At 52.8% G+C, this 27,678-nt stretch overlaps 1 protein-coding gene across 1 annotated transcript; it reads left to right on the forward strand.

Moving 5' to 3' along the window:
• The first annotated feature begins 801 nt into the window (after positions 1-801).
• Positions 802-27,236, forward strand: HS3ST6 (heparan sulfate-glucosamine 3-sulfotransferase 6). Its single transcript, XM_042828179.1, has 3 exons — positions 802-913; positions 5,703-6,126; positions 26,618-27,236. The coding sequence occupies exons 1-3, from the start codon at positions 802-804 to the stop codon at positions 27,234-27,236; spliced, it is 1,155 nt and encodes a 384-aa protein (XP_042684113.1).
• Positions 27,237-27,678: the final 442 nt, after the last annotated feature.

Consider the following 27,678-nt stretch of genomic DNA (forward strand, 5'->3'; position numbering starts at 1 on the left):
GGCAGCTAATGAAGGTAGGGTCCCCAGGCTGCACCGGCTGCTTTGGCTGCAGCAATTCTTCCCCTGCAAACACAGTGATATTTGATGTCTTCTCCAAGGTGTGACTTTCTCAGTTGGAAATGGTTTTTGTTGGGCCGGGGGCAACCTAACAGTCCTCTGATGAGCTGCCGACTCCATCTGGATGGGTTTCACCTCATGTATCTCAACAGGATTAAAAAATTCTATAGAAAAATAAAGAAAAGCCTATAGAAGAACCCTGTGACTGGATGCTGGCTATCAGCAAACCAATAAGAAACGTCTCATTGTTTTTGTGCCTTCCCATTCCCTGTGTTTTGGGTTTTTTTTTTGCTTCCAGGATGAAGTGAAGCTGTTGTCACTGCTGAGATTTCGCCCAGGAGGGCACCAATAAGGGAATAATTGCACTCAGCCCCAAGTTTGCTTCTGCATGAAAGAATGAGAAGGAAAGCAGAGCCAAGGCTGGGAAGCAGCATGGAGGATGGCACAGTTAATAGCCAGAGTCCTGGGGATGGGGTTTTGGGCAGGGACAGGCTGTGTCTGATACCCTGCAGCTCTGCCTACTCTAATAACAATCACACATTTCACAGATATTATTTTTTAAAATCGAAGCTTTTTTAAAAATAAAAATAAAAATCAGTGGGTTTTGGCTGCTCTATCCCCTTATTGGGATTATTTAAATCAAAAGCAGAACCAGGGTGCAGGCTCCCAGTGTAAATGCAATGGCCCAATGCCAGGCGATTCCACGCTGCTGCAGGCGGCCACAGAGGCAGTGGGGATGTGGGGATGGGGCCGCCCTGCTGGGACCCATATCCTGCCCCACCACTGCCCCAGTGCCATTTTGGAGAGAACAGCACCGAGCTGAACCCTGGGCTGTTGCGAGCAGCGAGAGCTTGGGGTAAACTTCCTCCTGCCTGGGGCACACTGCGAGCAGCAGCGTTTGCCTTCTACACAAGGTGCTGTCACTATTTGGGAACTACTGGGCCAGAACGTCCCTGTGGTACAGAGCACAGCACAGGAGCTGGGGCACGGGGCTGCTGGCGGTGTGTGGATGCTGTGCGGGGCTGTCTGCAGCTCGCTCTTATTGCTATAGCTACGGGCAATTTTCTATGTTCAAGTTTTGCAAAACCATATTAAGAAAAATCTCGCCCTGGCGCTGCTGGCTCTCCTCCAGGCTGGAAATTGCATTCCCCTGCTTGAAATTCCTCCCAGAGTTTCAGATGGAGAATGTACAACTTCACTTTCCATCTTGAGCTGCTGTCACACATTTTAATAACAGGGGCTGTGCTACACCCCAGAGGTGGCCGTATGCCAGCAAACCCGTTGGAGCGGTTGCGGTGAAGGTTTGGATGGCGGTGAAGGCACTGAGTGAGCAGAGGAGCTCCAGCCCCACTCCTGGCTCCATACAGCCCTTCCCAAACCCCACTGCACTGTTGGGATGAGGATGGAGCCTGCAGGTTAATTTTTAGTGCCCACAGTGACGGGCTCGCTGTATCTCCCTCAACGCAATGGGAAACTCCAGCTCTTGGATTGGATCCATTTGGTGCACCGCAGCGCCTGCAGTCCTGGTTAGAAAGAGACACAGTGCATTCTTCCTCCTTCTTCCTCACGCTCACATCCATCCAAGCAGAGAGGGCCTGGGCTCAGCAAGCTGTAAGCTCAGGAAGAGCCACCCTGGGTTTCTCCCTTTAGGCACTGCCTCTCCTTGCAGTGAAGATGGGGGCAGATTCCCCCATGCTATTACCTCGAGGTTGCAATGGGGTGGCCTTTGCTGGGATCCTGGTGAGGTGACTGGGACTCCCAAAGAGATTGGCTGGCCTGCACAGGGCTGGAAAGCTCTAGGGTCAAGCATGGGGCTGCTCTTCCAGTGAGTGTGGCTGCCTGCAGGGCCCAGCCATCCCCATCCAGAATGGTACCCACAGTCCTGTGCATAGAGACCCACATTCCTGCACATAGGGACCTGCATCCTTGCACACAGGTTTCGATTTGCCTCCCCGCTCCTCCCCTGACTGCAGGCGCTGGCTCGCCCCTCTCCAAACCCCCTTTCATGGTTTGCTCTTTGAACCCAAGGAGCTGTGCCGTATTTGTAAAACACACCGCCGTAATCAGGGAAACAGCCTTCCTAATTGGATTGGAACGGCCTGGAGTAATTGGCTGTTTGGGAGCAGCCGTTTCAAATCAAGCTGTGTGCTCTTTAATAAGTTTACTCGCCTTTATCAGCTGGGCGAACTCCGTGGCAGAGGTGACCTGTTAAATGATCTCCTGTGTTGCTAAAGTGTTTTTTATCCCTGCTGATCCCTTGAGCCATTTTCTTTCTTTCTTTGTAATAACAGACTTCAGGAGACCCACGGTGGCTCCTGCCCGTGTGCTGCACAGCCAGGGGGGCTCTGGGAAAGGGGCTGGGGGAATGCGCAGAGCATTATTGAGTCCCATCCTGCTCAGGGGTGAGCGTTTGGGATGGGGAAGAAGGATGGGTGAGGGGAGAACTGAGATCATGCAGCATCATGGTGATGTTTCTCTACGTAGAGCTTGCTGGAATTCAATTGCTTGAGCCCAAAGGCATCAGGAGAGGTTGTAATAAAAGAAAAATGGGATGAGAGGTGCTGCAAGGGAACCTCTGCACAGAGCACTGGGAGTTTGGGAGAATACCACCCTGGGAATTTGCTCTGTCCCAGTGCCTCCTCCCCCCAGGGCTGAGCCACCCTTGGGTACTGCCATGGGATGGGGCTGCCAACACACCCAAACACAGAAGGGGGTCCCTCTGCTGCTTTCTTTTCCCCTCCTGGTGCCCACCTTCCAGCTCTGAGCATCACCGATGTGGTGGGAGCTCACAGATGCATCTCACTTCTTCTTCCTCATGGACTTCTGCTAAAAACTCCTTTGGCCACACATCTTCCCCTGCACAGTGGCAGTGCCCCCGCTCTCCCTAAGACCCTGCGTCTGCTTGGCCCTGGGGAGCAATGCCCCCCTTCCCATAGCATAGACATCCATCTGCAGGGCTCCCACACCCTTTGCCCCAGGCAGAGGTGGAGGCAGTGATGATGCAGTGAGTGCAGTGTCTGCCCTCACATCTCATCCATCAGGGTCGGAAGAGCGGAAGCTCCTTCCATCCTTCCACATCTGTAGCAGTGTCTGCACACTGCTCTCCGCAGCCCATCCATAACACCAGTGTCAGCCCTGGATGCTTTCATCTGCCTCCTCCAGGGCAGCCCTGAGGCTCCTGCACCCTGTGAGCTCCTGGGGGACAGCTGCAAGCCCCCACCCGAGGTGAGCAGAGGGCACCGAACGCAGAACATTGGAGCTTCCCATTTCAGAACAGCGGTTTTTTTTTGGCTGGAGGTGAAAATAACAGCACCAAGACCTCCAGACCCATTCCTGCTGGCAATAAGACCCCCAAACCTGCCTGCACAGAACCCTCAATGCACATCCCCAAGCCAAAATGTGGTGTTTTGTCCTTAAAAAGCTCCTCTACTCCATTTAAAATGACATTGAAATGATGGGTTGGAAAGAAATCTCAAAGAGCTGAAAAGTGCAGCCCAACTATTTTAAATCAAGCAAAATTAAATGTTTAAATTTCATGGAACAACTTGCAGCTGAGCACTTACGGCCCTTAGTTAACTGGGCTGCCCCAGCACCGCACTTCCAGATCATGCTCTAAGCCCCCCAGTCTGGAGGGCAAGAAAGGCAAAGGTAGAACTCTCTGCATCCTGCCCTGCACTGCAGCGGGAGATGGGGCAGAGCTTGGTGGCAACACCAAGAGGCAGCCCCAAAATACAGCACCAATGGCAGCCCACAAAGCAGCCCCAGCCCCATGGGATCCTCCTGGCATGAGGATGATGAGTGCGGGTGATGCACTCGCCCCTCTGCCTTTCCTGAGCCTCCCTGGCTGTGTGAAGACAGAAGTTTGTCAGCGTGGATATATTGCTGCCAAAGGTTCCCATTTTGACAAATTGGCATTTTCCAACAACAACAACTTCCCCCCAGCCCAAACACGGGGCTGGAACCATTCCCACCAGCTCTCGCCTGGAGTGAAACAGTTCCTCTCTCTAATCACTTGCGTAAACTCAACAAGAGCTGGCAAGTGCCGCGCGGATTTTGGATGCGTTTTTATTTATCAAACTGCTCCCGATAACAGATTCACTTCCTCGTCATCATCTTCCCTTCGTGTTTTTCCCCAGGGAACCTTTGGGCTGTGAACAGGGAAGGTTCTCTGCTGCACTCCGGCCTTTATTTCCTCGTGTTGAAAAGCAGCTGTGCAGGATGGGATGGGATGGGATGAGCAGAGCCTCCTGCAAGCGCAGCCACGAGAGGGCACAAAGCCCTTCCTGCAGCCGTGTCACCGTGTCACCATGCAGCTGTGCCACCATGTAGCCATGTCACTGAGCAGCCATGGCACCATGCAGCTTTGTCACCGTGCCACTGTGTAGCAGTGCCACCACATCACCATCCAGTGCAACACTGCTGCCATGCAGCCATGTGACTGAGCAGCCTTGTCATCGTGCAGCTGTGCCACACCATGCAGCCGTGTCACGTGTCATTGTGCCACTTGGCAGCTGTGCTGCCGTGCAGCTGTGTCACCATGCAGCTCTACCACTGTACAACAGTGCCCTGTGTTAGTGGGCAGCTCTGTTACCATTCAACACTGCCCGGCCATTTGGCAGCTGTGCCACCGTGCAGTTGTGCCACTGTGCAGCAGTGCTGCCATCTCACCAGGTATCTTTGTTACCATGCAACACTGCCATTGTGCCACCATGCAGCCATGCAAATGTGCCATCAAGAAAGCGTCCATTCAGGTGTCTGTGCCACTGTGCAGCTTGTCACCTGTGTCACTGCACAGCTGTGTCACCACGCAGAAGCATCAGTGCTGAGGTATTTGCGCAGCTCTGCACCCTTTGCACTCAGGCCATCATCTCCCCCCTCCCCCCCCCCAAATCTCTTGGAAGACTCAGCAAATCCAATTATAAAAAGAGCTAATTATATTAATAGGTTAATTAAGACACTGCTGATTTCAGATAGGGCTGGAAGGAAGCCTCAGCGTTTCGAGGCGCGTGGCTAGGAGGATTCACAGAGCTTCCCCATGGAGCCCTCAGGACGAGGGGACACGGCCCCACGAGCAGCCCCAGGCTTTGTGCCATCTCTGTTGCAGCGCCGGGTAGGATTTATCCAGTCCCTCTGATGCAGACAGGTGCTGTGCTGCTTTGGGATAGGGGTTTGCTTGGCTCTTGCTGGGTCCCCCCACACCGATCATTGTGCACACTCATTTGGAGGTGCAGCGCTCGAACTGCCGCTTTGGGGCGGTGTATTTCACAGGGCGCAGGGATATCCCACCTCAAACAAGAAATACACGCACACATGAGCCACGTTTCCACACACCGTTAGCCCGCGCAACCTAATTAGCGCTGCCGGCTGCTAATTGCATACCACGGGACGTGCCGGTTATTTAGGGCTGGACCGCCCCTCTGCCTCCTCCACCTCCCCGGCTGCTGCGCGGCTCCAAACGTTCGAAATGATAAAAAGGAGAAAAAAATAGAATAGCAACCGATGAACCGACGCCTCCCCCAGGTTTCCCCCTCCCCCCGCCCCAGGGTGCTGACCCTTGCCCCGGGGTGCCGCGGGGCCGCCCCACGAGTGAGCCCCGTCCCCGGGCGGGTTCGCCCCACTCGTGCCCGCCCCCCTCCGCCCGCGAGTGGGAGCGAGGGCGGCGCGCAGGGAGGGCCGGGCCGGGCCGGGGGGGCGCGGGGAGGGGTCGGGCCGGGGGTGCGGAGCGGAGCCGGGTTGGGCGCCGCGGGCCTCGCTACTCCTCACCATGATCCTCTTCTTCACCTACTTCTTCTATTGCCTGCCCGGGCCCTGCGAGCCGCTGCCGCCCGCCTTGCTGCTGCCGCCGCCCGCTGCGCTCCCCGACGGCGCGGCTCCGACGGCAGCGGGCGACGCGGGCCCGGCGTTGGGCGGCGGCAGCCGGCGCTTCCCGCAAGCCATCATCGTGGGCGTGAAGAAGGGCGGGACGCGGGCGCTGCTGGAGTTCCTGCGGGTGCACCCCGGGGTGCGCGCGGTGGGCGCTGAGCCGCATTTCTTCGACAGGTGCTACGAGAAGGGGCTGCGCTGGTACAGGTAACGCCGAGAAGCGCCCGGTAGCGATTCCGTTGCTCGCCGTGCCGGGGGTTCCCCGTACCCAAGCGCGGAGCCACGGGGGGTGCGCGGGATGCGGGGCACAGCGACCGTCGGGAACAGCGGTGCTCCCCGGTGCGGTGGCGGCGGCTCCAAGCCCCGCACGGCGCGGCGGGGCCGGGCGGTGCGCTGCAGTCCCTTTCCGATTCCCTCTAGTCCCGGTGTCCCCGCGGGCAGGTGGCAGAGGGTGGGGAGACCGGGAACAGATACTGTTTTGTCAATTGCTCAGGTTTTGCAATTGTAATCTTTAACATTTGGTTCTCAGCCGCACCGAGATTTCCCCCTCCCAACTTCCTTAAGGGAATACCTTATCAGGGTGTATATATTGGGGGATATATTTTTCTCAGTGTCTCACGCAAATAACGGCAGCACAGACCTCAAAAAAGCTGGAGAATCCTGCTTTTGCTTTTTTTTTTTTTTTTTTTTTTTCCCTGGGCCTTGGAAAGGAGAACTGGCAGAGTGAGGGGAAGAGCGAAGGAGCATCACTCATGTTTGCTGTATGTTGTGTCAGAGGGCAGAGTTGTACTTACTGAAAGGAGTCGCTCAGTTCTGAGGGTTTCAATGGATTGGAGTTTTTTGAGCGATAAAGCGATCGGAAGAGCAGCTACCGTGCATGTGTTGTCCATTAGCAGCCCAAGTCGTGGCCAACTGCGCCGTGGCCGGGCCAAACCCGTGCGCTGAGCCCCTCGAAGGCAGCAAGAATCCACTCCGGTGTTTTGAAGGGAGTCCAAACTCACAGATTTATAAAGCGCTGCAGCGTTGGCTCAAACCATCTGCAATTAATAAAAGGAGCAGCTCGCCCTGTCCGTCCTTCCCGTTTTGGGCTCCCCAAAGCTCACAGGAGTGCTTTTTCTTAACGTTTCTTGATGTACTGGAGGAGGTGGCAGCTCAGTGACTTCAGCCAAAATCGTAACCTGTGAAAATCAGCGTGTTTAACGGAAAGTGTGATTTTTAGTGGGAATTTTACCCGCAGAGTTTCAGCTCTGTGAGACCACATCTGGACTGTAAAGTTCTTGCCTTAACGCACCTTCAAACGCAGTGAGTAGCGCTTATTTTGATGGCGGCATTAATATTGCTGTGATTTATCGGCTCCCCCTGCAGCTCCATACGAATCTCTGCGGTGCTCTAGAAATGATAACGACCGTAACGAATCCTCTGTGGGCCGGGGTTGCGAGGTAGAGCTCTCTTGGCAGAATGGGAGCTTGATGACTGCGAGTGTGCAATTAAAGCAGGGGAAGATGGAGCGCTCTCGTATTGCCGGTGAGGCGGCCGTGGGATGGACAGCCAGGAGAGCAGTGTGACTGCATTGCAGTTTCGGGCTGCAGCGGTCCTTGCTTGCAAGGAGCCCAATCCGATGTGCGTGTGGTTCTGTGTATGGCTATGGGCAGTTGGGATAAATGGAGCAGGGAAGCGTGCAGCTTGCTGGGAAGAAGTTGCATCCTTCCAACTGGGGGCGAGGGGGAAATGAGATGTTTTGCTTTAACTCTGCACGCGTTTTCAATCGCATCACAACCATTTCTCGTAGTTCGCTCTTCTCCCCACCTCTCTTGTTTGGTCTTCTTGCAAGATTTTGTTCTGATGAGGGTGTTAAGTTTTTTTTTCCTCCTGAGAGCCAGACAGAGCTCAGTGCTGAAAGCCGGGGTGTGTTTGGGTGGAGGAAAATAGGAGTTGGACAGCAGCTCAGGTTTTTCCGATGAATATCTCAAAGTGGTGTAAACATTTCTGGAATATTTGAATGTACTGGGAAACCAAAATTACACCAAGTGCTTCTCATGCCAAGAGATTTGGCCTGGAGGCACCTGTGGGTCCTTGCTTGTCTCAACTCAATGCAAGGAGAGAAGAAAAGGGGGGAGGGAGGGGAACCCTCACAAATATCACTACAGATTGTTTTTCTTTTGCAGTTCAATCCCGTAGGGATTTTGCTGCTCTGTAAGGAGTATCTTCAGTGAGCACTGAGTGGTTCAATAATGTCGGCTGCTGATTTAAGCCATTTACTCTTACTGGAACATTTTATTTCAATGTGAAGTAGCTCAAAGTTCCTTTAAAATATTTTCTTAAGCAGTTCTTTTTTCTCTTACGAAGAAAACTTTTGGTAAAAGCAATGCACGTCTCGTGGAATTCCTGGAGTTGCTGTAGGTTTCGCTAATTATGGAAGGTTAAACACCTTCTCCAGGCTGCAGCATAAATTACCTAATGGATAATCCAAGCATGACGTGAAATTGTATCCCAAAGCAAAACACATTTTAATTTTTTTGGCGCTCTGTGCTGATGTTAGGGTGGGTGAACCCCAATGGAAAGGGAAAGGATGGCAGTGTCTGCTCCTCTGCCGGCTCCATGCAGCCCTTGTCTGTCCTTCTGCTGAGTGGGAATGTGGGTGAAGGCAGATGTAAGGATGGGATCTGAGATGTTTCCTGGTGATATTTAGAAATTCTTTCCCCTCAGCAGAACCGGCCTTTGGGAGCTCTCCCTGTGCTGCAGCTCATGCGGTGTTCCCTTGTCTTTGTCCAGCAAAACTTTGTGTCAGCAGCAGCTCTGTCAGCTGCTTTGCTCTGTTGTGTGTTTCCGTGCATGATGTGTGATCTGAGCCTTTCTTCCTGTCCCCTCTTGCTGCTTTTTTGCCATATGAAGGAGTTGTACAGCTGGAGAGCTGAGCCCAGCGTGTCTGAGAGCACAACCACGGGCACTGTGCTGTGAGAAACCGCTGCGGGTGGTGGATTCTGTAGGAATTGCAAATAATTCCTTATTTCCTCCTGGTTTGGGGCAGAAGTAATGAATCCACCCATGTGTGAGTGCTGCCAACAGTCAGCAAGCACTCAGCCCCACATGAGCAGCAATCGTTGGTGCTGCGGAGCATCCCAGAGCCCAAACTCTGGGGCTGAGCTGCACGGTTCGGTGCCGTTCTGCCTCTTGCTGGGCTGTGGGTCTGCACACTGTGGGGGGAGAGGCCTCTCCATGTGCTTTGCTTGCACTGCTGGGTGTGTGTTGGAGGGCTGCGTGCATTGGGAGTGTGTGTGTGTGCACCCACGGGCCGTGCTTTGCCTCTTGAATCTGATAATGGCATTTGGGATTTCTGAAGGCAGACTTCATCTCGGGACCTCACAGCCTTCGGGCAGCAGCAAAGGGATGTGGCTCCAGCACTGCTGCTTTGACTTCTGCTGTGAGTGCTTCTGGCAGCTGAAGAGTGGAACTCAGGAGATGTTTTGAGGGGGTGTTTGTGCACATTATGCTATAGAGTGCCTCGATCCATCCGTACAGTCACAAGCACCTCTTTGGCACCGTGCTGAGAGCCTATCTGGACTGTGCCATTCCCAGATGCCTTTTAGAAGCCCATGGGTAGTGGGGAACAAGGGGAACCTCGCCAGGATTTGGGTAGCAATGCACAGAGTGGTTTGGGGATGTTATTTCTACTCCGTGACAGGGCCAATCTGCCCTGTGTAGGGCTGCATTTCCATGCTCAGAGCTGCCCTTGTTTGCCTCTGTGCATCTCAGCTCTCCTTGGGTTCGCTGCTCTGATTCAGTGATTTCTCATTTCCGTTTGTAGCTTTCATTACCAGCACAGAGCCTTTCTGCATCACCTTCCCCTGTGTGTATAAAAATACAGAGGGAAAACACAGGGAAACCGAGGCAATGGTGGTCGCTTTCTAATGGCATTTGAATGTTTTATTGTATAGGTGCTACTTTAAATGTGATAGTAGACAGAAAAATGTGTCCGCATGCACAGGGCTCGATGTCCCTTTTGTGCATTAGAGCTGGGGCTGAAACACTGCCCCAACAGCTGTGCTCAGAGAATGTGTGTGCTCTCCTTGTGATACACGCAGAGCTGGGGCTGCTGCAAACTGCTTTCACGTGGGATTAAAAATAGTTTTTCTGGCTGCGAGGAGGAATTAACATTTGAAAACACTTAGAGCTTCTGGGAAGCAGCATTCTGCCCAAGATCTGCCCTGTGTTGGCCACTCTATCCCTGTCCCCGCTCCCCCCAGTGCTCCTAGGTGCTGCTCTGACCCTTTGCAGATCCCTGTGCTGCGGCTGCCACGTCCCCGTGGTGCTGCACAGATCAGGTCTGAGGGAATGTTGGAGCTGTGCTGGTGTTGGCTGTGGAGTTCGGATGGAGGCTGTGAGCTGTGAAGCAGAACGAGCCCCGCTCCTCCTAACGGAGGAATTCTTTCAGTGTCGCTGTCTCTGCTCAGTAAATGGTGGTGTTATCTGTCTGCTGTGCAGCGGGGTGTGCAGAAGTAACAGGAGTTTCTAAAGGATTTAAAGTATGCTGCTGTCCCAGACTGCTGCAATAAATACATGGTGCACCTAGAAAGCCTGGAGCTGCTTTAAAAATGACTATGAATCGATACAATTGAAAATGCTCTGTTCACGCCCTTCTTGTGCTCCCTGGTTCTGCTTTTGCAGCCTCAGGGGTTGGGAATTCAGGCGTAGGAGCATCGAGTCACAGAACCATTCAGGCTGGAAAAGCCCTTTCATATCCCCACTCCGTCTGACTGTGCCCACCGACCACATCCCTCAGTGCCACATCTCTCTGGTTCTCAAACTCCTCCAGGGACGGTGACCCTCCCACCTCCATGGGCAGCAGTTCCAGCACCCAGCAGCTCTTTCAGAGAAGAAATCATTCCTGATATTCAACCTGAACCTCCCCTGGCACTGATAAAGGCAATGAATGGGAACAGGTGTCTGGATGCTGAAGAGCAGAGCTCAGCATCGAGTACCTTGTGTTGTGCTGCACCAAGACCAGCTCAGCACCACGGGTGTTTCTTAAAGGCATTCTGTCCTTTTTGGGGGTTATTTTATTTTCAGATGCAGACAGTAGCAGGAGATGGAAAAGGCCAATGGGTTCAGGGTGCTTTCATGCAAGGAGAAGCCATTACTTAGAGGTGTTCAAAGCTTATTTATAAAGCAGTAATTACCATCTCCAGAGATGGAAGTGGGCAGCTCGCATGGGGTGGAGGAGGGAGTTACAATGGTTAATTGGCAAATATGCTTAAAAGCTTCTTCCTGACCTTTTAAAAAACTTTTCAGTGACACCGGCTCCGGTCGAGATTGAAAACCTGCCTAATGAAAGGCCAGCTCTAATACCAGGACTTAGCTCCAAATGGCTTTTCAAAGGGCTTTGGAAATCTGCCTGCTTACAAAGCTGCTGCGGATGCTGCTGCTCCCGATCCCACAGCGAGGGCTGGGTGGGACAGCGGGGCTCAGTGCCATGGATGGGAGCCGGGGCAGCCAGCCTACAGCAGAGGTTGGAACCAGAAGGGCTTTAAAGTCCCTTCCAACCTAACCGTGCTGCAATGGTCCTATGAACAGTTGCTCACGTTTTGCCCAGGACCATCCTCATAAAAAAAAAAAAGAAAAAAAAAAAAAAAGCAGCTGATTTGATTTGGCCTCTTTCTCCCTCCTGGTGGAGACAGCTCGCAGATCACAGGGCTCTAAGTGTCTTCAGAATTATTCATGCATCTTTTAAGTGAGTCGATCTTGATCTGAAGAGTTGTTTGAAATGCAAATGGTGAATATTGCAGTCAATCAGGGCCACTGCTGTCACTGGGGCACAGGCAGCGTGCCCAGTCTGAGCGTGCACACAGGCGGTGCGTGTCTGAGCCCACAGAGCGCTGTTTGCAGAGTAATGGCTGTGCAAGAAATCTGGGCTCTGCCACCTGTGAGATGCTGCAGAGCCACAGAGCACATTCATTGCTGCTCCAGCATGTGTGGGTGCTACAAATTGCCCAAAGCAGCAATGCACCACATGCTCTGACCAACACCGTCTGTGCTTGAAATGCAGAGCAAAATATTTGCAGTTGGTGTCTTGTGAGCAATTGCACGAAACTCTTGCTGCTGGGCTCATCGTGGAGGGATTTTGCCCATCACATCATGCTCTGCACTAAGCATCGTGGCCCAGGAATGGCCCAACAGGGAGCAAACTGTGCTGCTCCCATAGCACTGTGGCATGAGGGATGCTGACCCTCAGAAGGGCTGTAAGTTTTAACACACACATTGATTACAAGCAGCAGAGAATTACACTGATACAGTCACTTGTCAGTGAGGTCTTAATGGTAATCTCTGCTCATTAGGCTGGGGAGCATAGGGACGTGACCTTGCTGGGGAAGGACTGAATGCTCTGCCATTGATTTATAGCTCAACCCCTGAGCAGCACGTGGCTGTGTGCCTGCACTGACACCACTGTACACTTAGGGCTGCACAGGAGAGTTTGTGTTGGAGAATTTGGGATCTTGTACCCTTTGGGCTGTTCCAGTTGGTGAACTGGCAGCTGCCATCAGCAGGCACTGCACAGGAGGCAGTGGGCACTGATGGATGGGAGCACACAGGGAATGTGATGAGTCCTGTCCCCAGGGCTGGAGCTTGGCTCTGCCTTCTGCCTGTGTGTGTGGTGCTGGGGCTGCATACTTCCCAGCTGCTCCAGAGCTGCTGGCCTCTCACAGCCCAGGCCTGGGGGAGCAGGACCCACTGCTGTTGGTACAGGTCCAATGCAGCCTCTAAAGCAAACTGCAGCCCAGTGAGGTGGTGGCTGGCTGGAAGATGGGGCAGTCCCTTTTCCTTGCTATAACCGAGAGCAGTGCTGCTGCCGTGGTGCCAGGTGCCTCTTCTTCTTGCTACTTTGTGCATGATGTGAAAAGGCTGAAATGCATCTCCCATGCATCCCGCTGTGCTGCACTGCAGCAGACTGGGGTCAGGAGCACACCCCTTGCTGCTGGCATTTGTTGATAGCTGCCAAGGCCCCAGCAGTGCAGCTGGGTGCTATCAGTGCCACCCCTCAAGTGACAGCTCTGTGGGGCTGCTGCATGATTGGCAGCAATTGGGAGTGGTCATTCTTCACCAAGAGCATAGGCTGCTTTTATATTGCAGAAAGTCATGTTCCTAAGCCACGAGGAAAAATGTCAAGGGGCCGCTGCCAAGTATTTGGAGCTCGGAATTGAGGTTTTGTTGAGGGAAGGGATTGTCTGTCTCTATGAAAGCCTGTTTGGGGCAGAAAGGGGGCTGGATGTCCCCCCTGTGGTGTCACAGCCCTAGCATGACAACCTGCACCCGCTGGAAAAGGGGACGTGCATGGTGCAGAGCAGCCAGCACCATGGGCTGGGTGGGTGTTCTGCATCCAGCTGAGCTCAGCTGGGGTCTGCGGATGGGGTTCAGCCTTGTTTTATTGGGGGGCTGTGTGGAGAGAGGTTTGTGAAGCAGCACTTTGCATCAGCGGGATTTTGGAAGCTCGGATCTGGTTGTGCGTGCTGTATGTTGGATGGAGGACCGTGAGAGGTGGCTTTGTTGGGGTTGCCCTGTTCCCATCGGCCCAGTTTTGAGGCAGAAAGAGAAAGACAGCTTTGTTGGGCCTGATCCTATCTGTACTAAGCATTAATATTCCTCTGCTTCAAACTGTGAGAGCCTGATGTATTCATGGACTGAACCAGGGTGGAGGTGCACACTCGCACAGTCTCTCCTTTTCTGTGGGGTTTGGGGAGGACCCTAAGGCTGAGGCTCTCACGTGCTGTGTTCCCTGAAGCGCTGTGAGGGACGGAGCAGAACAACTTTAAAGACCAAGGAAAACTGTTGCCACTTCAAAACCAGCCTGGGAATTGATGCCAGGACTCCAACAGACCGATGCTCCTTTATTCTCCTGTTAATTAATTCCTTTGCCTCCAGTGAATTTCCATCTTTTATTTCTGCGGCAATCAAAGGGCTGCGAGCATTGCAGCTCACATTAGGAACAGACCCATCCGACCTTTTTTCATCTCCCCATATCAGTTACGTGTCTCTTCCTCGCGCTGCCACACTGCATCTGAAGCACATATGCCAGGAGATGGCTCGGAGGAGAGGTGGGGCACGCACAGCCCGTGGCTGGAGCTGGCTCCCAGCAGCTCCGTGTGGCAGTGGAGGGTCCAGATAAGCTCGCTTACATGCACGAATGAGCAATTGCGTGGTCACCTGAGAAGTGCCTGATGATTTATGGTGTTATTAAAAGGTGATGGGAAGTGGAGAAAAGAAGTGCAACATCTGCATGGAAACCCCCGGCACTGACCCTCACACCCCAGATACCAACATATTAAATATCCCAACAGGCGTTTAAGCCTGCAGATGGCTTTGACAGAGATCCCTGCACATCTGGTAACACTTGGCCTGATACCCAAGGCACTGGACAGTGTGTAATTAAACGTAATTCACTCCTGGCCCTGCTGGGGACTTGAGGAGTGCAGTTCCTGCTGAAGGGAGGCTGTGGAGGAGCCTCGTGGAAGGGGAATGTGCAGCCAGGGTGGTGTGGGGTGTCCTCTGAGGATGTGCTGGTGGGGGGCCCTGAGCCCGTAACAGGGGGTGGGGATTGGGGTGTGGGGGTCCCTTCTAACCCAACTGTTGAATGGCAGTGACTGAGGCTCCCAGCAGCCTGCGTGGATCTGCTGCACTGGGCAGGCTGCTGGGTCTGCTATTGCCCTCCAAAGACTGTGGAGGAGCAGGGCTGTACTCCTGGCTCTGGTGGTGGGAGCCTGTGCTGCTGGGCATCCTGGCTTTGGCACAAGTGTGCTGGGGTCACCTGAAAAAGGACACTGTGGGATGATTTTTCCCACACCTTGGTCCTGTACTTTCCCACTGGGAGATCTCTGCTCCCAGACCCAGCAGTACTGCTGGTGTCAGGATGATGCTGCTTTCCATCAATGGGGTTCCCAACTCAAAATGGTGCCTCAGCTCACCACAGCTGCCTTGTTCTGCACAAACACCAATTTTTAGGTACAAATGGGAGAAATCCATTAGTGGAAGTGGCTGAAATGGGCACGTTCACTTGTTGGGAGCCCGTGCTGTATGGAACTCGCCAAGCTGCAAAGGGGCAGAGCGGAGGATGCATGTGTTTGCAGAGAGCAGGGGAGAGCTGGCGGCTGCGGGGATAAAAGCAACACATGTCTGATTGAATAAATGGAGAAATGCAGGCCAGATGGCTGGGAATGAGAAGAACCATTTAATAATTTCTGAACTCCTCGCTCTCTGGAGCAAGATTACGGGCACTTGCGATCTTTTCCTCTCGGCTCAATTTGCCTCCTGTGTTGGCTGCATTACTTCTGGCTTCACGTAGAGCTCTTCATATTGCTTGTGACCTTCAGAGAACCAGGACTCTAGGGTTTCCCTTCCAACTCTTAAGGATTCTATGATTCTAACACCATGAGGTGCCGTAATAAGATGGGTAATGCTGAGCATGCAGCACTGAGCCCAGGCACAGAGACGAGGAGCTGTGCAGGGATGGAAGCAGTGCTGGGGACGGGAGGGGACCCAACACATCCCCACAAGGTATTCCTCCTCGTGGTGCTGAGCTCACTTTGTACCAGAAGAACTTATTTCAGCCCCTGGAACAGCACTGTGCTGCTTTCACTGCAGGTGGGAAAATTGGATTCTTTGGGGGTTCTGTGTTAAATATAATAACAATAAAGTCATAGCATCCCAGGAGAATAAAGGCATGCAGGAGTAAAACCGCCATTCCAAAAAACTGGAAACACCAAGTGTTGAAAAATAACGCGGTATTTGGGATCGCTGCTTTACCTCACACGATGGGAGGGAGAAAAACAAATTGCGTGTAAACTCTGCTTCAATGAGAAGGAACAAATTTGAGTTCATTCTTTTCCTCGTAGCGCAGCTCCATTCAGCATTTTGAAGTCAGGGGATTTGGGGATCTGGAGGGAGCGGCGCTGCTTTTTGGTGCTGTGTACAAACGGGCTGTGGGGCTTCGGAAGCTGTTTCTGATTAGTATCTTTTCTTTTGACAACTTTTTTTTTTTCTTCTTGAAAAGAAAGGAAAGGGGTTTTTGTAACACGGTTGGACTGGAGATGGGGGAAAATCTGTTTAAAATATGCAGGGACCTGAAAGAAAATCTTGAGTGAATAATAAGTTTAACTGACCTTAAAATATCCCATTGCCATGAGGGATTTGAGAGTAACACTTCAAATGGATTTTTGATGAGGGCTCTCCGGGCTGTGGGGAATTGAGCGTTTTACCCAACGCCTTCTCCTATCTGAATTTTCATGCTGACTGGGAAAAGCCACGCTGAAATGCCTAAAGAAGGTTTTGTCTTGTTTTCCTTCAGAGCTACTGACACACAGGGAAAAGCCATTCGCTGTAAGCTGACTCTTTGGATTTTCATTTCTTTTACCCAGTGCTAAGTTCAGGAGGGGTTCTGCCAGGACCTTGCTATGCCCTGGGACATCACAGGGCCAGGCATCTCCTCGTGCTGGTCACCCAACCCCAGTTCTGTGCGTGGGGCTGCTGCCCCAGTCCTCCAGCAGCATCATCCTTCTCATATCTCTCTGCCCATTCCTCTCTCCCTGCAACCTTGTGGGGTTTTCGTTCCACATGGCCTTGGTTCTACGCAGCCCCAGGCTCTGCATCCCACACAGATGAAGGGATGGAGCTGTTTGTGTTGCCGCAGGCTCCCACCCACCACCACCCAGGTATGGCAGTGCCTGGCTCAGGGGTTGGTACCGAGGCCAGCCCTGTGGAATATCTTTATTGATGATCTGGATGAGAGGATTGGGTGCACCCTCAGTAAGTGTGCAGATGACACCAAACTGGGGGGGGAAGTATTGATCTGCCTGAGGGTAGGGAGGCCCTACGGATGGATCTGGATAGGATCAGTGGGTTGAGGCCAGTGAAATGAGTTTCAACAAAGCTAAGTGCCAGGTCTTGTGCTTTGGTCACAATAACCCTGTGCATTGCTACAGGCATGGAGCAGAATGCCTGATAGCTGTGCGGAGGTAAAGGCTGAAGGTTGTCTTGGGTGTGCATGATGGCACATCATAACGTGGGAGCAAAGAATGCAGGCTTGGGATTCCTGCTGCACTGGAGCTTCTCCCCAAAGCCTTCTGGGTTGGGAAGAAATGCCTTTCTTTATGCTGTGCCTAGGGGTGAGGTGGTCCTGCTCCATCCCTGCTTGTCATGAAGATGTGCAAACTTCCTGGGTCTGATCCTTGTCCTCCATTCAATCTGGCTGGAACGGGGCGGTGGGATCAGAGGATTCTGGGGGAAACCCAGCAGACAGACGGGCGGGCAGGCAGACAGACCGTGTGATTGCTTAAGCCACATTTCCTTAGGAAGCCGGGCTAAAAATAATAAAAATCCAGTCCTTTCCCACAAACAGCTCTGGTAGCCACAAACGGATGCTTTTCCAGTGCAGAAATGCTTTGTATGAGAATTCCCAGTGGTTCCCAGTGACGGGAGGACGTGGGGCTGCTGCTCTGGGGCTGACGGATACCCCAGATCTCAGCCTGGGGGCAGCCCCTGGGGCTGCAGGTGGTCCAGGCTTGGGGGGGGGCAGTGCTGGATAACCCTTCCTATGTCCGATCAAAATCATTATGGTCCCTTTAGAGTGAGAGAAACAGCTTTTGGCGTGCTCTGCCCACGTCCTGCTGCTCGATGGGGGATTTCCTGCAGCTGGGGAGCAGCTGGGGTTGAGCGCCAGGTGAGAAGGTGTCCTCTGCAGCCACCCCAGATTGATTCTGTGAGGGTCTCTGTGGCTTCTCCATGGAGGAAGCGATTGTAAGTGCACAGGGGAGATTGTTGAGATCAACCCCACAGATACTGAGCAGGTTGCTCTTGCTGCAGAGTGCAATGGGGTGCTGTGGGTACGGGGGCACAGAGCCATCCCCGCATCACTGCTGCACTCAGGGGCGAAACTTGCCTGTGCTCTGTGCCAGGAAATGGGGCTTTTTCTGATAGTAAAAAAAGAGCTAAATTTGTTTCCCATCTTCCCCCAGGCTGTAATACAAATTTGACACAGTTGGGGAATTTTATTTTATTTTTTTTTTTTTTTTGGTGGAAAATCGGATACATTTTCCATCTCAACAAGAGCTTTTCCGTGGCAGCGTGACAGCATGCTGCCTGAGAACAGCCCCGAGCTGCCCGTGCTGGAGTTTTGTCTCTAACAGAGGCAGGGAGGGAAGCAGCTCCCAGAGCCTGAACTGTTGTGAGCCCAGCACAGGTGCTATGGACTTTGCAGAGCTGGGGTCTGGCTGTGTGCAGGGAAAATGACTATTTGGGGAGGGGTTAGCTCTAATCTTCCCTTGTTACACGCCAAAAACAGGGCCAGAAGCTCCAGCTTGCAGCATTGATGCCCTTGTAATAAATGCAGAGGATGCAGCTGACGGTGATTGACTGCTTGAGGTGTTGACATTGCTGGGGCATGCAGGCATGGGGCTGCGTCCTCTGCATTCCTGTTCCTATACATCCCTGTCCCCCACAGATCCCAGTCCCCATTCATCCCTGTTCCTCACATCCCTGTCCCTGCAGAAGAGATGGGGTCTGATGGCAGATGGTGTCAGGGCACGCAGTCCCCATATGAGGGTATGCTCACTGACAAGGTGGGGCTGCAGATGGGTTGAGAAGATGGATTTGGGTGCAGTGTCAATGAGCATCACCTTCCGAAATGCCTTTGTGACTCTAGCCAAGAGAGCTCGAAGCTGTCATGGGGAAATGTTGTGATGGATCCCAAAGGCTCTGCTGCAGCTCTCAGGTCTGGCTGCAGTCCATGGGTGAGGACTGATGGATGCTTTCTTAGGTAGAAAGGAGACAGTTCTGGATGCATTTCAGAAGGGCTCGTGGTTAGCTTGAACTTGTAGCTTTGACCAGTGCTCGTCTTGTTTTGTCTTTTTTTTTTTTTTTTTTTTTGGTCCTTTTTTTCTTTTTGCCATCCCCACTCCACCCTCTGTGTTATAAATTCAATAAAGGCAGCTTTGTCCCTTAGCCAAATCTGACAGATTTTCTGCACTAGATTAGCTATCCCGCCTCTGGACCCCACTCATGTTTCACAGAGTGGTTTCACTCTGAGGAAGAGAACATCCGACCGCACTGCCTCGCTGCTCCCTGATAAGGGGGATGCAGATAAGGGTGGATACAGATAGAGGGGATGCAGATAGCAGGGGTGGATAACAGGGGCAGATAACAGAGGTACAGTGGCTGTTTCTGTGCCTATCAGAGCACAGGGTCACATAGTCAGTCTGAAATGCGTTCACTGCATTCTAACATCGACTCAGAGATTTCAGAGAACCACAGAGCGGTTTGAGTTGGAAGGGAAGTTCAGTTGGATGGCCTCTGAAGGCCATCAGGTCCCACTCCCTGCACTGAGCAGGGACACCCACAGCTCCATCAGTGCTCAGAGCCCCGTCCAGACTGACCGTGCATGTGTGCAGGGATGGGACACCTCCATCTCTCTGGGCACCCTCTGCCGTTCCTCATTGCCCCTTGACTAAACTTCTGTTCATCCTTCTCAGTGCCCACCTGAGGCTACAGGGTGCTGGGCAGCCCCATGCTGACATCAAATAAACGTGAAGGCAAAGCACATTGACTCACAGCTCTGGGGACTTGTCCCAGTGCCTCGTCAGCATCTGTGGATCAAAGCAAGCAGCTGGCAGCACAGCGGCCGCTTGAAGGTCTCTCTCTGGCACACACGTGAATTTCTCCTTTCTTCCTCCCCCCTGCACTCCCATACCTGTGGCAGTACTGGGACCAGGTCCTTGCACTGCTGTGGGATGGATTTTGAAGGTTTTGCCCTTCCATCAGCTCAGTGAGGCTCAGTGCGTGCTTTCTTTCACCTGCTCAGGATCCCTGTTTTGGCAGAAATTCCTCTTTCTGTTGAAGATTTCCTGGCAGGAGCTGGAGCATTAGCAAGCTTCATGTGGGAGACAGGAGCCTTGCAACCTTAAGGTTGAGATAAACAAGATTTAGAGTTTATTTACTTCCTGTGCTCTTCTGAGACTATGTAAGAAGCCAAGAAGTGTCTGCTCAGTGCTGCAAGAGGGCATTTAGTCAAAAATACTATAGATGTATTTTTTTTATTTGCAGTCGTAGATGTCAGGCGTTCTTGGTGGCCACAAAAGATGAGATGCGTGGTTTGGGGAGAGCTCTGTTAAGCAGCTGATTCCGCTGAAAGGTGCAGCAATCTGCTGGATTACCCTCTGCTGTGGTGGCAGCAAGATTTACTGCTGTGCAAAGATTACCAGCCCTGCCGCAAGCAGCAGATTTCTTCCTTTTCTGCTATCCAAGGAAGGAAGCTTTTCATTCAACTCCTGCTGCTTGTGCCCAGAAGTGGTGCTTCCCCACTTGGGTCAACTCTTAGAACTCTGAAGGGAAAAGAATAATGCAGGCAGTGCCCTGTTTTACCCCATCTCTTCCCACAAGGCTGATCTCAGCCTGGTGTGAGCTTGCATGCAGCCGCTCTTGGCGCTGGTGCTGAGCACCCAACAGCATTGGTGCTGCATTGAGCTCGGTGCTGGGACAACACCATGCAAGATGGGGGAAAGCCCACACCTGAGCTCTGTGCTCCCTGTCCCTGGCAGGAAACTGAGTGAAAGCATCATTTTGTGCCGTTAGTGAGTTTGCAAATCCTTCAGTCGTGCCCCAAACTGGGGCGCGTGGAAGGGTTTGGTTTTGTTATATTTCATTCCCCTGCAAGGGAGGAGAGCTGCGGCAGGGCTGGGCAGCTAACCCCTTTAATTGTGTGCAATGAAGGCTGACAGCGGCGAGGCTCAGCCTTTAAAAGGGGTACTGAACCTTTAATTCCTGAATAAATCATCTCCAGTCTGTTGCTCCTTCATCTGCAAGCTGTTTGGGCGCGGGGACGTATTCACTGCGGGAAGGGTCATTTGGAGATCAGAGCCCTCGGCTGACCCGTGTGGCAGGCAGGACACCTGCTGCAGGCCGTCCCTGTGCCCCAGGCTGGGAATCAAAGGGGCACTGGGGAGCAGCAGCTGAGCAGGGCTCTAATTGCTGTGCTTCGTCACAGAGGGATGGCAAAGCTGTGTCCTGCCCAGGCTGCTCAGACCCTGCTTGGCACCAATGCTACCTGCCTGCTCCTTCTGGGTTTTTTTGAGGATTTGTGGTACCGTTTCTTTTCTCAGCTGTAAATCCGGGCTCAGCTGCTTTTATGCCAATGGCTGATCAAAGGGCATCTTTGCTCACTGCAGGTGGAACGCTGCGCTTCTCCAGTTGTGGTGTTTACGTTGACACTGCCCAAGGTGGCTCATCAGTGTCCCCACGTGGCATCATCTGTTGGAATTGTTTCCACTCTTTACTCTGCAGTGCTCATCCATTACATTACCCTTGGGTGGGCATCCATTACATTACCCTTGAGTGGGCACTGGAGGTAGCAGCTGTTGCCATGGCCTTTGGGGTGCTGTACTTCTGCAACCCTGGGTGATGGTCTCTAAGATGAAGAGGCCCCAGGCGTGGCTTTGTGCTTGGCCAGGAGCCCTGCGCTGCCAACCAGGACCTTCCCACACCTGGTGGAAGCAGAGGGGTGGTGTGACCCCACCTGGCTTGCAAATGGAAATGGGTGCATAGAGCAGAGCCCCAACAGCACCACAAGATCTTGAAGTTCCAGTCTCATTCCTCTGTACCAGGCCTCCCTGTGCATGTGTGCAGACAAGTGTGTGTGTGTGCAAGCCAGTGTGTGTGTTCCAGGGCATCCATGCAGCACCCCTGCACTGATCAGCCTCTTTCTCCAGCACTGAGCTCCCATTGTATCTGCTTTCTGCTCTCCATAACGGTATGCGTTGGGTGGATTCATCAGTAACCCTTTGGCCTTAATGACCCCATTGGAATAACCATGGAAGGACACCACAATCAGTCACATACCTTCAGGGCCGTGAGCTGATAACTGAGGTATCTGGCTATAAACATGAGCATGGGCTTGAAGCAAATGATGCAGGGGCTGCAGCTGTGCCATGGTGATGGGGGAGCATCCCTTTTCTCTGCTAACCATCAGGATTTGGGGCACACAGAGGGCTGGGTGGCTCTGTACACAATAAGGACTTTGGTTCCCAAAATGGTTTTCCAAATGGCACGGTTCTTATCGGGGATGAATAACTGGGTGTCAGATGACACGTAAAAGCAGCCAGTTCATTAGAAATGCTAATGCTGTCTCCAGCTTCTCCCCTTTCCATCACTCCACATCCCCTAGAATATGATGCTCAATAGGTTGGGAAGCCAAACCCAACATTCCCCAGCTCCTGGCCCTGCACTGAGCCCCTCCTGGTGCACAGGCTGGGTTGAAGCCCCAGAAGAGACTCCATCCCAGGGCTGGGAGAGGTCTGGAGGCACTGAGGATGCTGGGGGCTGCTCCCTGCAGCTGGGAGTGGGGCAAACCTCCAGGCTGCTTCATGTATCAAACAGTAATTATGTGCAAAGGGCGTGGGGGTGCAAAGGAGCATTAATAAATTATCTCCCTTGTTGTTAATTGACATGGCTTTGGTCGCTGAGCTGAGGGCTTGGCTCCCCTTCCAGGCGCATCCTGGCCTCATTACCACCTCCATTACCATATTCAGGTTTCCCTGCTTAAAGCCAATTAGCTCATGGCCGGGCCTGATTGGGAAGCTGCGGCCTCATTTGCACATTTTTGAATCAGTGAAAGAATCAAAAAATAATGGAGCAGGCAGGGAGGGAAAGCGCCGCAGGGCTCAGTGTGCACTGAGGGCGACGAGGGGCGAAGGGGATGGCGTGGGGATGGCACGGTAATAAGCAGCCAAAGAGACCACGGCCTTAATTTGCTCCCGGGCGGTTTGCTGGGGTTCAACAGATGCTCCAGGGGGAGGTGATGGAGGGGCCTGGGGTTGTGGTTTTCTGCTTGTGTCCCCCACCCCACTTTGGAGACAGAGTGGCTGTCTCCATCCATGCCGTTAGCCGTGGTGCGCTCAGGGATGCACTGTTGGGTCCGTATCCAGTGTCCCATCCCCTCGCTGCCTTCTGGCCCCATTCCCTAGCAGAGGTGCTGCTATCTTCGCTATCTGAAAGTTTTCCTCTCCGGTTCCAGTTTAACAACTTCATAGCTGCTGCTGCTACCACAAAGGCCTCCTTGTCCCCGCCGGGTGAGATAAGCCTTGGTGCGATTCATATGTAGATCCGGGTGGTACCGGAGAGGAGAAATCTGCGGAGATCTGCCCCAAGCCCTCTCCCGTCTCTGGTTCCAAACTGTTTTACATCTGCACAAAAAGGTCCCGGCCCCCATTGAGCCTTGGGGCTGTCGCTGTGCCATCAGGGAGATCCGGTGTCACCGTGCCGGACGCAGCTCCATGCCCACGCTGGGATGGAATGTGACACCATTCTGCGGGTCCTGCTGGGTTAGTCCCGAAATCACCGTTCCCCTTTATGGCTGACTGTCTTGAAAGCGTCGTTGGTGCAGCATCAAGCTGCCAGCCGTGTCAGCTCCAGCAGAAATCCCTGTGCCTTTCACTTGCTTCTGTCACTGCCTTATGTCAGCGGTCATTTTTTAATAATTCTTAATAATTTTTTAATAATTTTAGCAATAATGAAGGGGTTGTTTTTTCCCCTTTTCCAGGTGTGCTTTTACCTCTTTTCCTTTTCTAGTGCTGGTGACAACACAGAACCCAGTCCAACTGCTCCCATCACCAGCACTGTGCATTATGGGGTCCAGGACCGTTGTGAGTGTGCCTGGCACAGGCTGGGCCTTGGGAGGACGCTGCCAGCATCTCCCGTGGGAGCTCTGGGCTGGAGCCTCCCTTATCGCCGTGCAGGCACATCCGTTATGTTACACTCAGCCCATCCCTGGGATGGATTCTCCTCCGTCTCCAGCAAACCAATCGCAGAGCCCAGGAATCCTGAACCAATTAACCCCACTTTTTGAAGTCTGCTTTGATTACCTGCCCGCTCTGGCTGTTAATCTGTGTTTAAAGCAGCTTTCTGCGTTTTTATCAGGGTTGTAATTCATTGCGCCTCGCTACCTCAACAGAGGAGGTCATTAATCATTGCGAGGGCCCCTGGGAGCACAGCCTTAATCTGCCATTTCCCATTGCCTATAGGAGGGTGGGCCTGGAGGTGTCCGGCAGCACTCGGTTGACAGATCCAAGGGCACAGTTCTGAGAGGGGACCCTCAGTGACTGATCACCCGCGTGGTGCAGTGGGAGCTGCCTTGGGGGGAGATGCTCACAGCTCCACGTGTTGAACATCTCCATGTAGGAAATCCCATTGCCCACGCCGTGGATACGTGGCACCTGGGGAGATGGTCAGTGGGGGTGAGTTGGGATTGGGCTTGGTGACCTTAGCCATCTTTTCCATGGGGCACACAGAGTAATGATTCTGTGATTCTATGACGTGTACCTGTGGGCAGTGCTTGGCATACTCGATGTGTTCTCTTAGTAAAAATTAACTGTATATTCAATTAAAGTTTCCAGTGCTTTTTCTAAGGTGGAGCATAACAGGTCCATTGATTTCTGATTTAAGTCAGGTCTGTAGGTGGAGGGGGGTTATCAATAATTAACTGGAGTAATTTAGGGAGAAGTCTTAGGGAGCTAATGGAAATGCAGAGTAACACAGTTGTCTTGCAAGGAGTGGGAATCTGTGGGACAGAGCTGAGTGGAAGGTGTGTGCTGCTGCCTTAACATGGACTTTAAATTTTACTTTAATTACGTTTTTTGTTAAGCATAGGAGAGAGTGGCTGGCTCTAATTATAGCTGGGACTGCTCCTGCATGCATGCAACCATGGATGGCAGGGTGTGTGTGGGCTCTGGCAGTGCTGGCTGTCAGTCACCCAGATAGGGGATAAAGCAGCTTTTGGAAGATACTTCCATGCAAGCTTGGCTTGGGGCATCCAGAATGGCATCGTTCCTCATGGTCACCATGTCAGGGCAAAGGGGACCCAGCTGCCCATCCTTTTTCAGTGTACTTGGTACCTCAGAGCTCTGGACAGGGCTGTATATTTTTTCCTAGAAATAACCCTAATCCTTGGGTTACAGGAGCGGCATGTGTTGGCACTGAAAATCTGGTGGTTTCAAATGATTTAGTGATTTTTTTTTTCTCAAAAACTTGCCTTCCTTTGACTTTTCTGTGGTCATCCAGGTGAAAGCTCTGCAGAACTTCAGCTTGGGTCAAAACAACACCAGTTTGTAGAGAACAGACCAAGAGAAGCAGAATTTCGGCTTCATGTTGGCTCTCCAGGAGCTTGGATGATGTCATCCCAAATGTTGCACAATGAACATCTTGTTGTACGTTGAGGACAGGGTCTGATTTAGGTCCCACATGCGCCATGAGGCATCTGAGGGAAGTGCTGGGAGCAGTGCTGCGTTCCCAGAGGGGAGGACTGGCCCGTGTGGGCTCAGGGGCGCACAAGGGATGGGATGGGCAGGAGCTGTGCTGGAGGTGTCTGTCCCCATCATCCCCCAGCTTGCTGAGAAGTGGCATTGTGGGGTTGGCTTTGGGATGTGTTTAGGGTTACAACTACAGGAGATGTGACAACCTGCTGCCAGGAGCCCCTCCATCCAGCTGTGCCAGCTGTGCCTGCCCCTGCTGATGGGGCTGGGGATAAGAAGTGGCTCTGTGAGTGCCGTCACTGTCCAAACAAAGCCAACAAAATACAGCCACAAGTGGCTTTGCCTCTCATTTGGGGGAGGGAGTAATGTGGGGCCCAGCGTTGCTCGCAAATGCTTTTAATAAAGTGTTCTTTCCTGCGTCCAGAGGAAAAAAACCCCAAACCTCAAGCCTTTTCCCATTACATGAGGAACAGATGCTGCTGGGCAGAGCCCTGGTGTGCTGACAGCATGGTCAGGACTGAGCCATTGGCATCCGCAGGGCAGTGCTGGCCCCAGTGTGCCCACAGGACATCATCCATTACTCCTGGCCATGGTTGGTATTCAGGACTGGGTAGCTCAGTGTCAGGAGGTGTATGTGGGTGTATGTGGGCATTCCGGAGGCATGCCAGCACCCACACAGTGCACACCATGTTGTTTCCATCTATAAAATAGTGCACACCTGCAGGGTTTGTACTCTTCTAGGAATGATGCTGGGTGGGAGCAATGACTGTGATCATGTATCTGTGTGTGTAGGTGGACACACAGTTCTTGTTTCAGAAGAACCTACTGGAGTGATTCAGTCATTGCCCACAGTACTAAGTCAGTCTCTGGAAGCATCCCATCCCACCCCATCCCTTCCCATCCCATCCTCCTTCTTCATCAAGATGGCCAGAAGGGACACGCTCAGCCCCAAGTGGAAGGAGACGTGGAGGAGTTGAGAAGGCACCCATACTGCTGTAGGGGCACCATGCCCCAGTCCCTTCCCAATCCAGCCCCAGCTCTCTCAGCCCAAAGGGTGACATGCCTGGGTAATTTCTCCAGTAATTAATGCCTCATTAAAGTGCACAGAGGAACAATCTCCCCAGTGAGTTTTACACAACATAATGCCTGGGTCCTGAGAGGTTTCCTGCCCTTTTTTTTTTTTTTTAAGGGAACTGTCTTTTTCTGGCCTTAACTGCTTGCTCTCTGGAGGCAGAGGAGGTTGAACCTGATGGGCACCTGCATTGTGGTTGGGTCAGGTTTGAGGGGAAAGTTAACTGTCCCTATGACCAGGGCTGGGAACTGGGGCTGCTCCAGGCTCTGAGAAGATGAGGTGGGAACTGATGGAGTGCAGTAGGGTAACATCCACCAGCCCTGACCGTGTTGTGTTCTCTCCCCAGGAGCTTGATGCCACGGACACTAGAGGGGCAGATCACAATGGAGAAGACCCCCAGCTACTTTGTCACCAAGGAGGCTCCGCGGCGCATCTACAACATGTCACGGGACACCAAGCTGATCGTGGTGGTGCGCAACCCCGTCACCCGCGCCATCTCGGACTACACGCAGACGCTTTCCAAAAACCCCACCATCCCCAGCTTCCAAGACTTGGCCTTCAAAAACATCAGCACGGGACTGATCGACACGAGCTGGAGCGCAGTCAGGATCGGGATCTATGCCAAGCACCTGGACAACTGGCTGCAGTACTTCCCCCTCTCCAAATTCCTCTTTGTCAGCGGAGAGAGGCTGGTCAGTGACCCGGCTGGGGAGATGGGCCGCGTCCAGGACTTCCTGGGTCTCAAGAGGGTGGTGACGGACAAACATTTCTATTTCAACCAGACAAAGGGCTTTCCCTGCCTGAAGAAGCCGGAGGGCAGCAGCAAGCCCCGCTGCCTTGGCAAGTCCAAGGGGCGGCCGCACCCCAAGATCGAGGGGCAGGTGGTGCAGCGCCTGCAGGAGTTCTACAGACCCTTCAACATGAAGTTTTACCAGATGACGGGACAGGACTTTGGCTGGGACTGAACGGGGCCACCGGCAGCCTCCTCCCTCTGTTCTAATTTATATCGGACCTTTTCCGGCGAGAAATGGACCCTTCCGGAGTAGAGAGAAATATTTAAGAAATAAAACCACAGATGACCCCTCCTTCCCCTTCCTCCCCTGACCAGATTAAATATTCTTCCATATAAATCTTGCTGATCTGTATTAACCGTGGCCGTGCTGGTGACAAGTGCACGGGTGTGATTGCGTGCTACCCTACATGAGCGCTGGGAGCCAGCCTGGCCCTGTGATGCCCACGCTGGGTCTGTATTTGGGGCAGGCCTTGGCTGCAGTTGGCCAGGCAGCAAAACCCAGAGCACGGAGTGTTTTGTGCAGGCTGGGAATTGTCTGAAGGAATTTCCTCATTGAGAAAAACGATTGATGGTGGTGGTTTGGAATAAGTGCCGGATCTGGGGATAAGGAGAGG

This window comes from Centrocercus urophasianus, unplaced genomic scaffold (assembly GCF_019232065.1).
Source record: "Centrocercus urophasianus isolate 14NV4802_14NV808 unplaced genomic scaffold, USGS_Curo_1.0 seq_29, whole genome shotgun sequence".
NCBI lineage: Eukaryota > Metazoa > Chordata > Aves > Galliformes > Phasianidae > Centrocercus > Centrocercus urophasianus.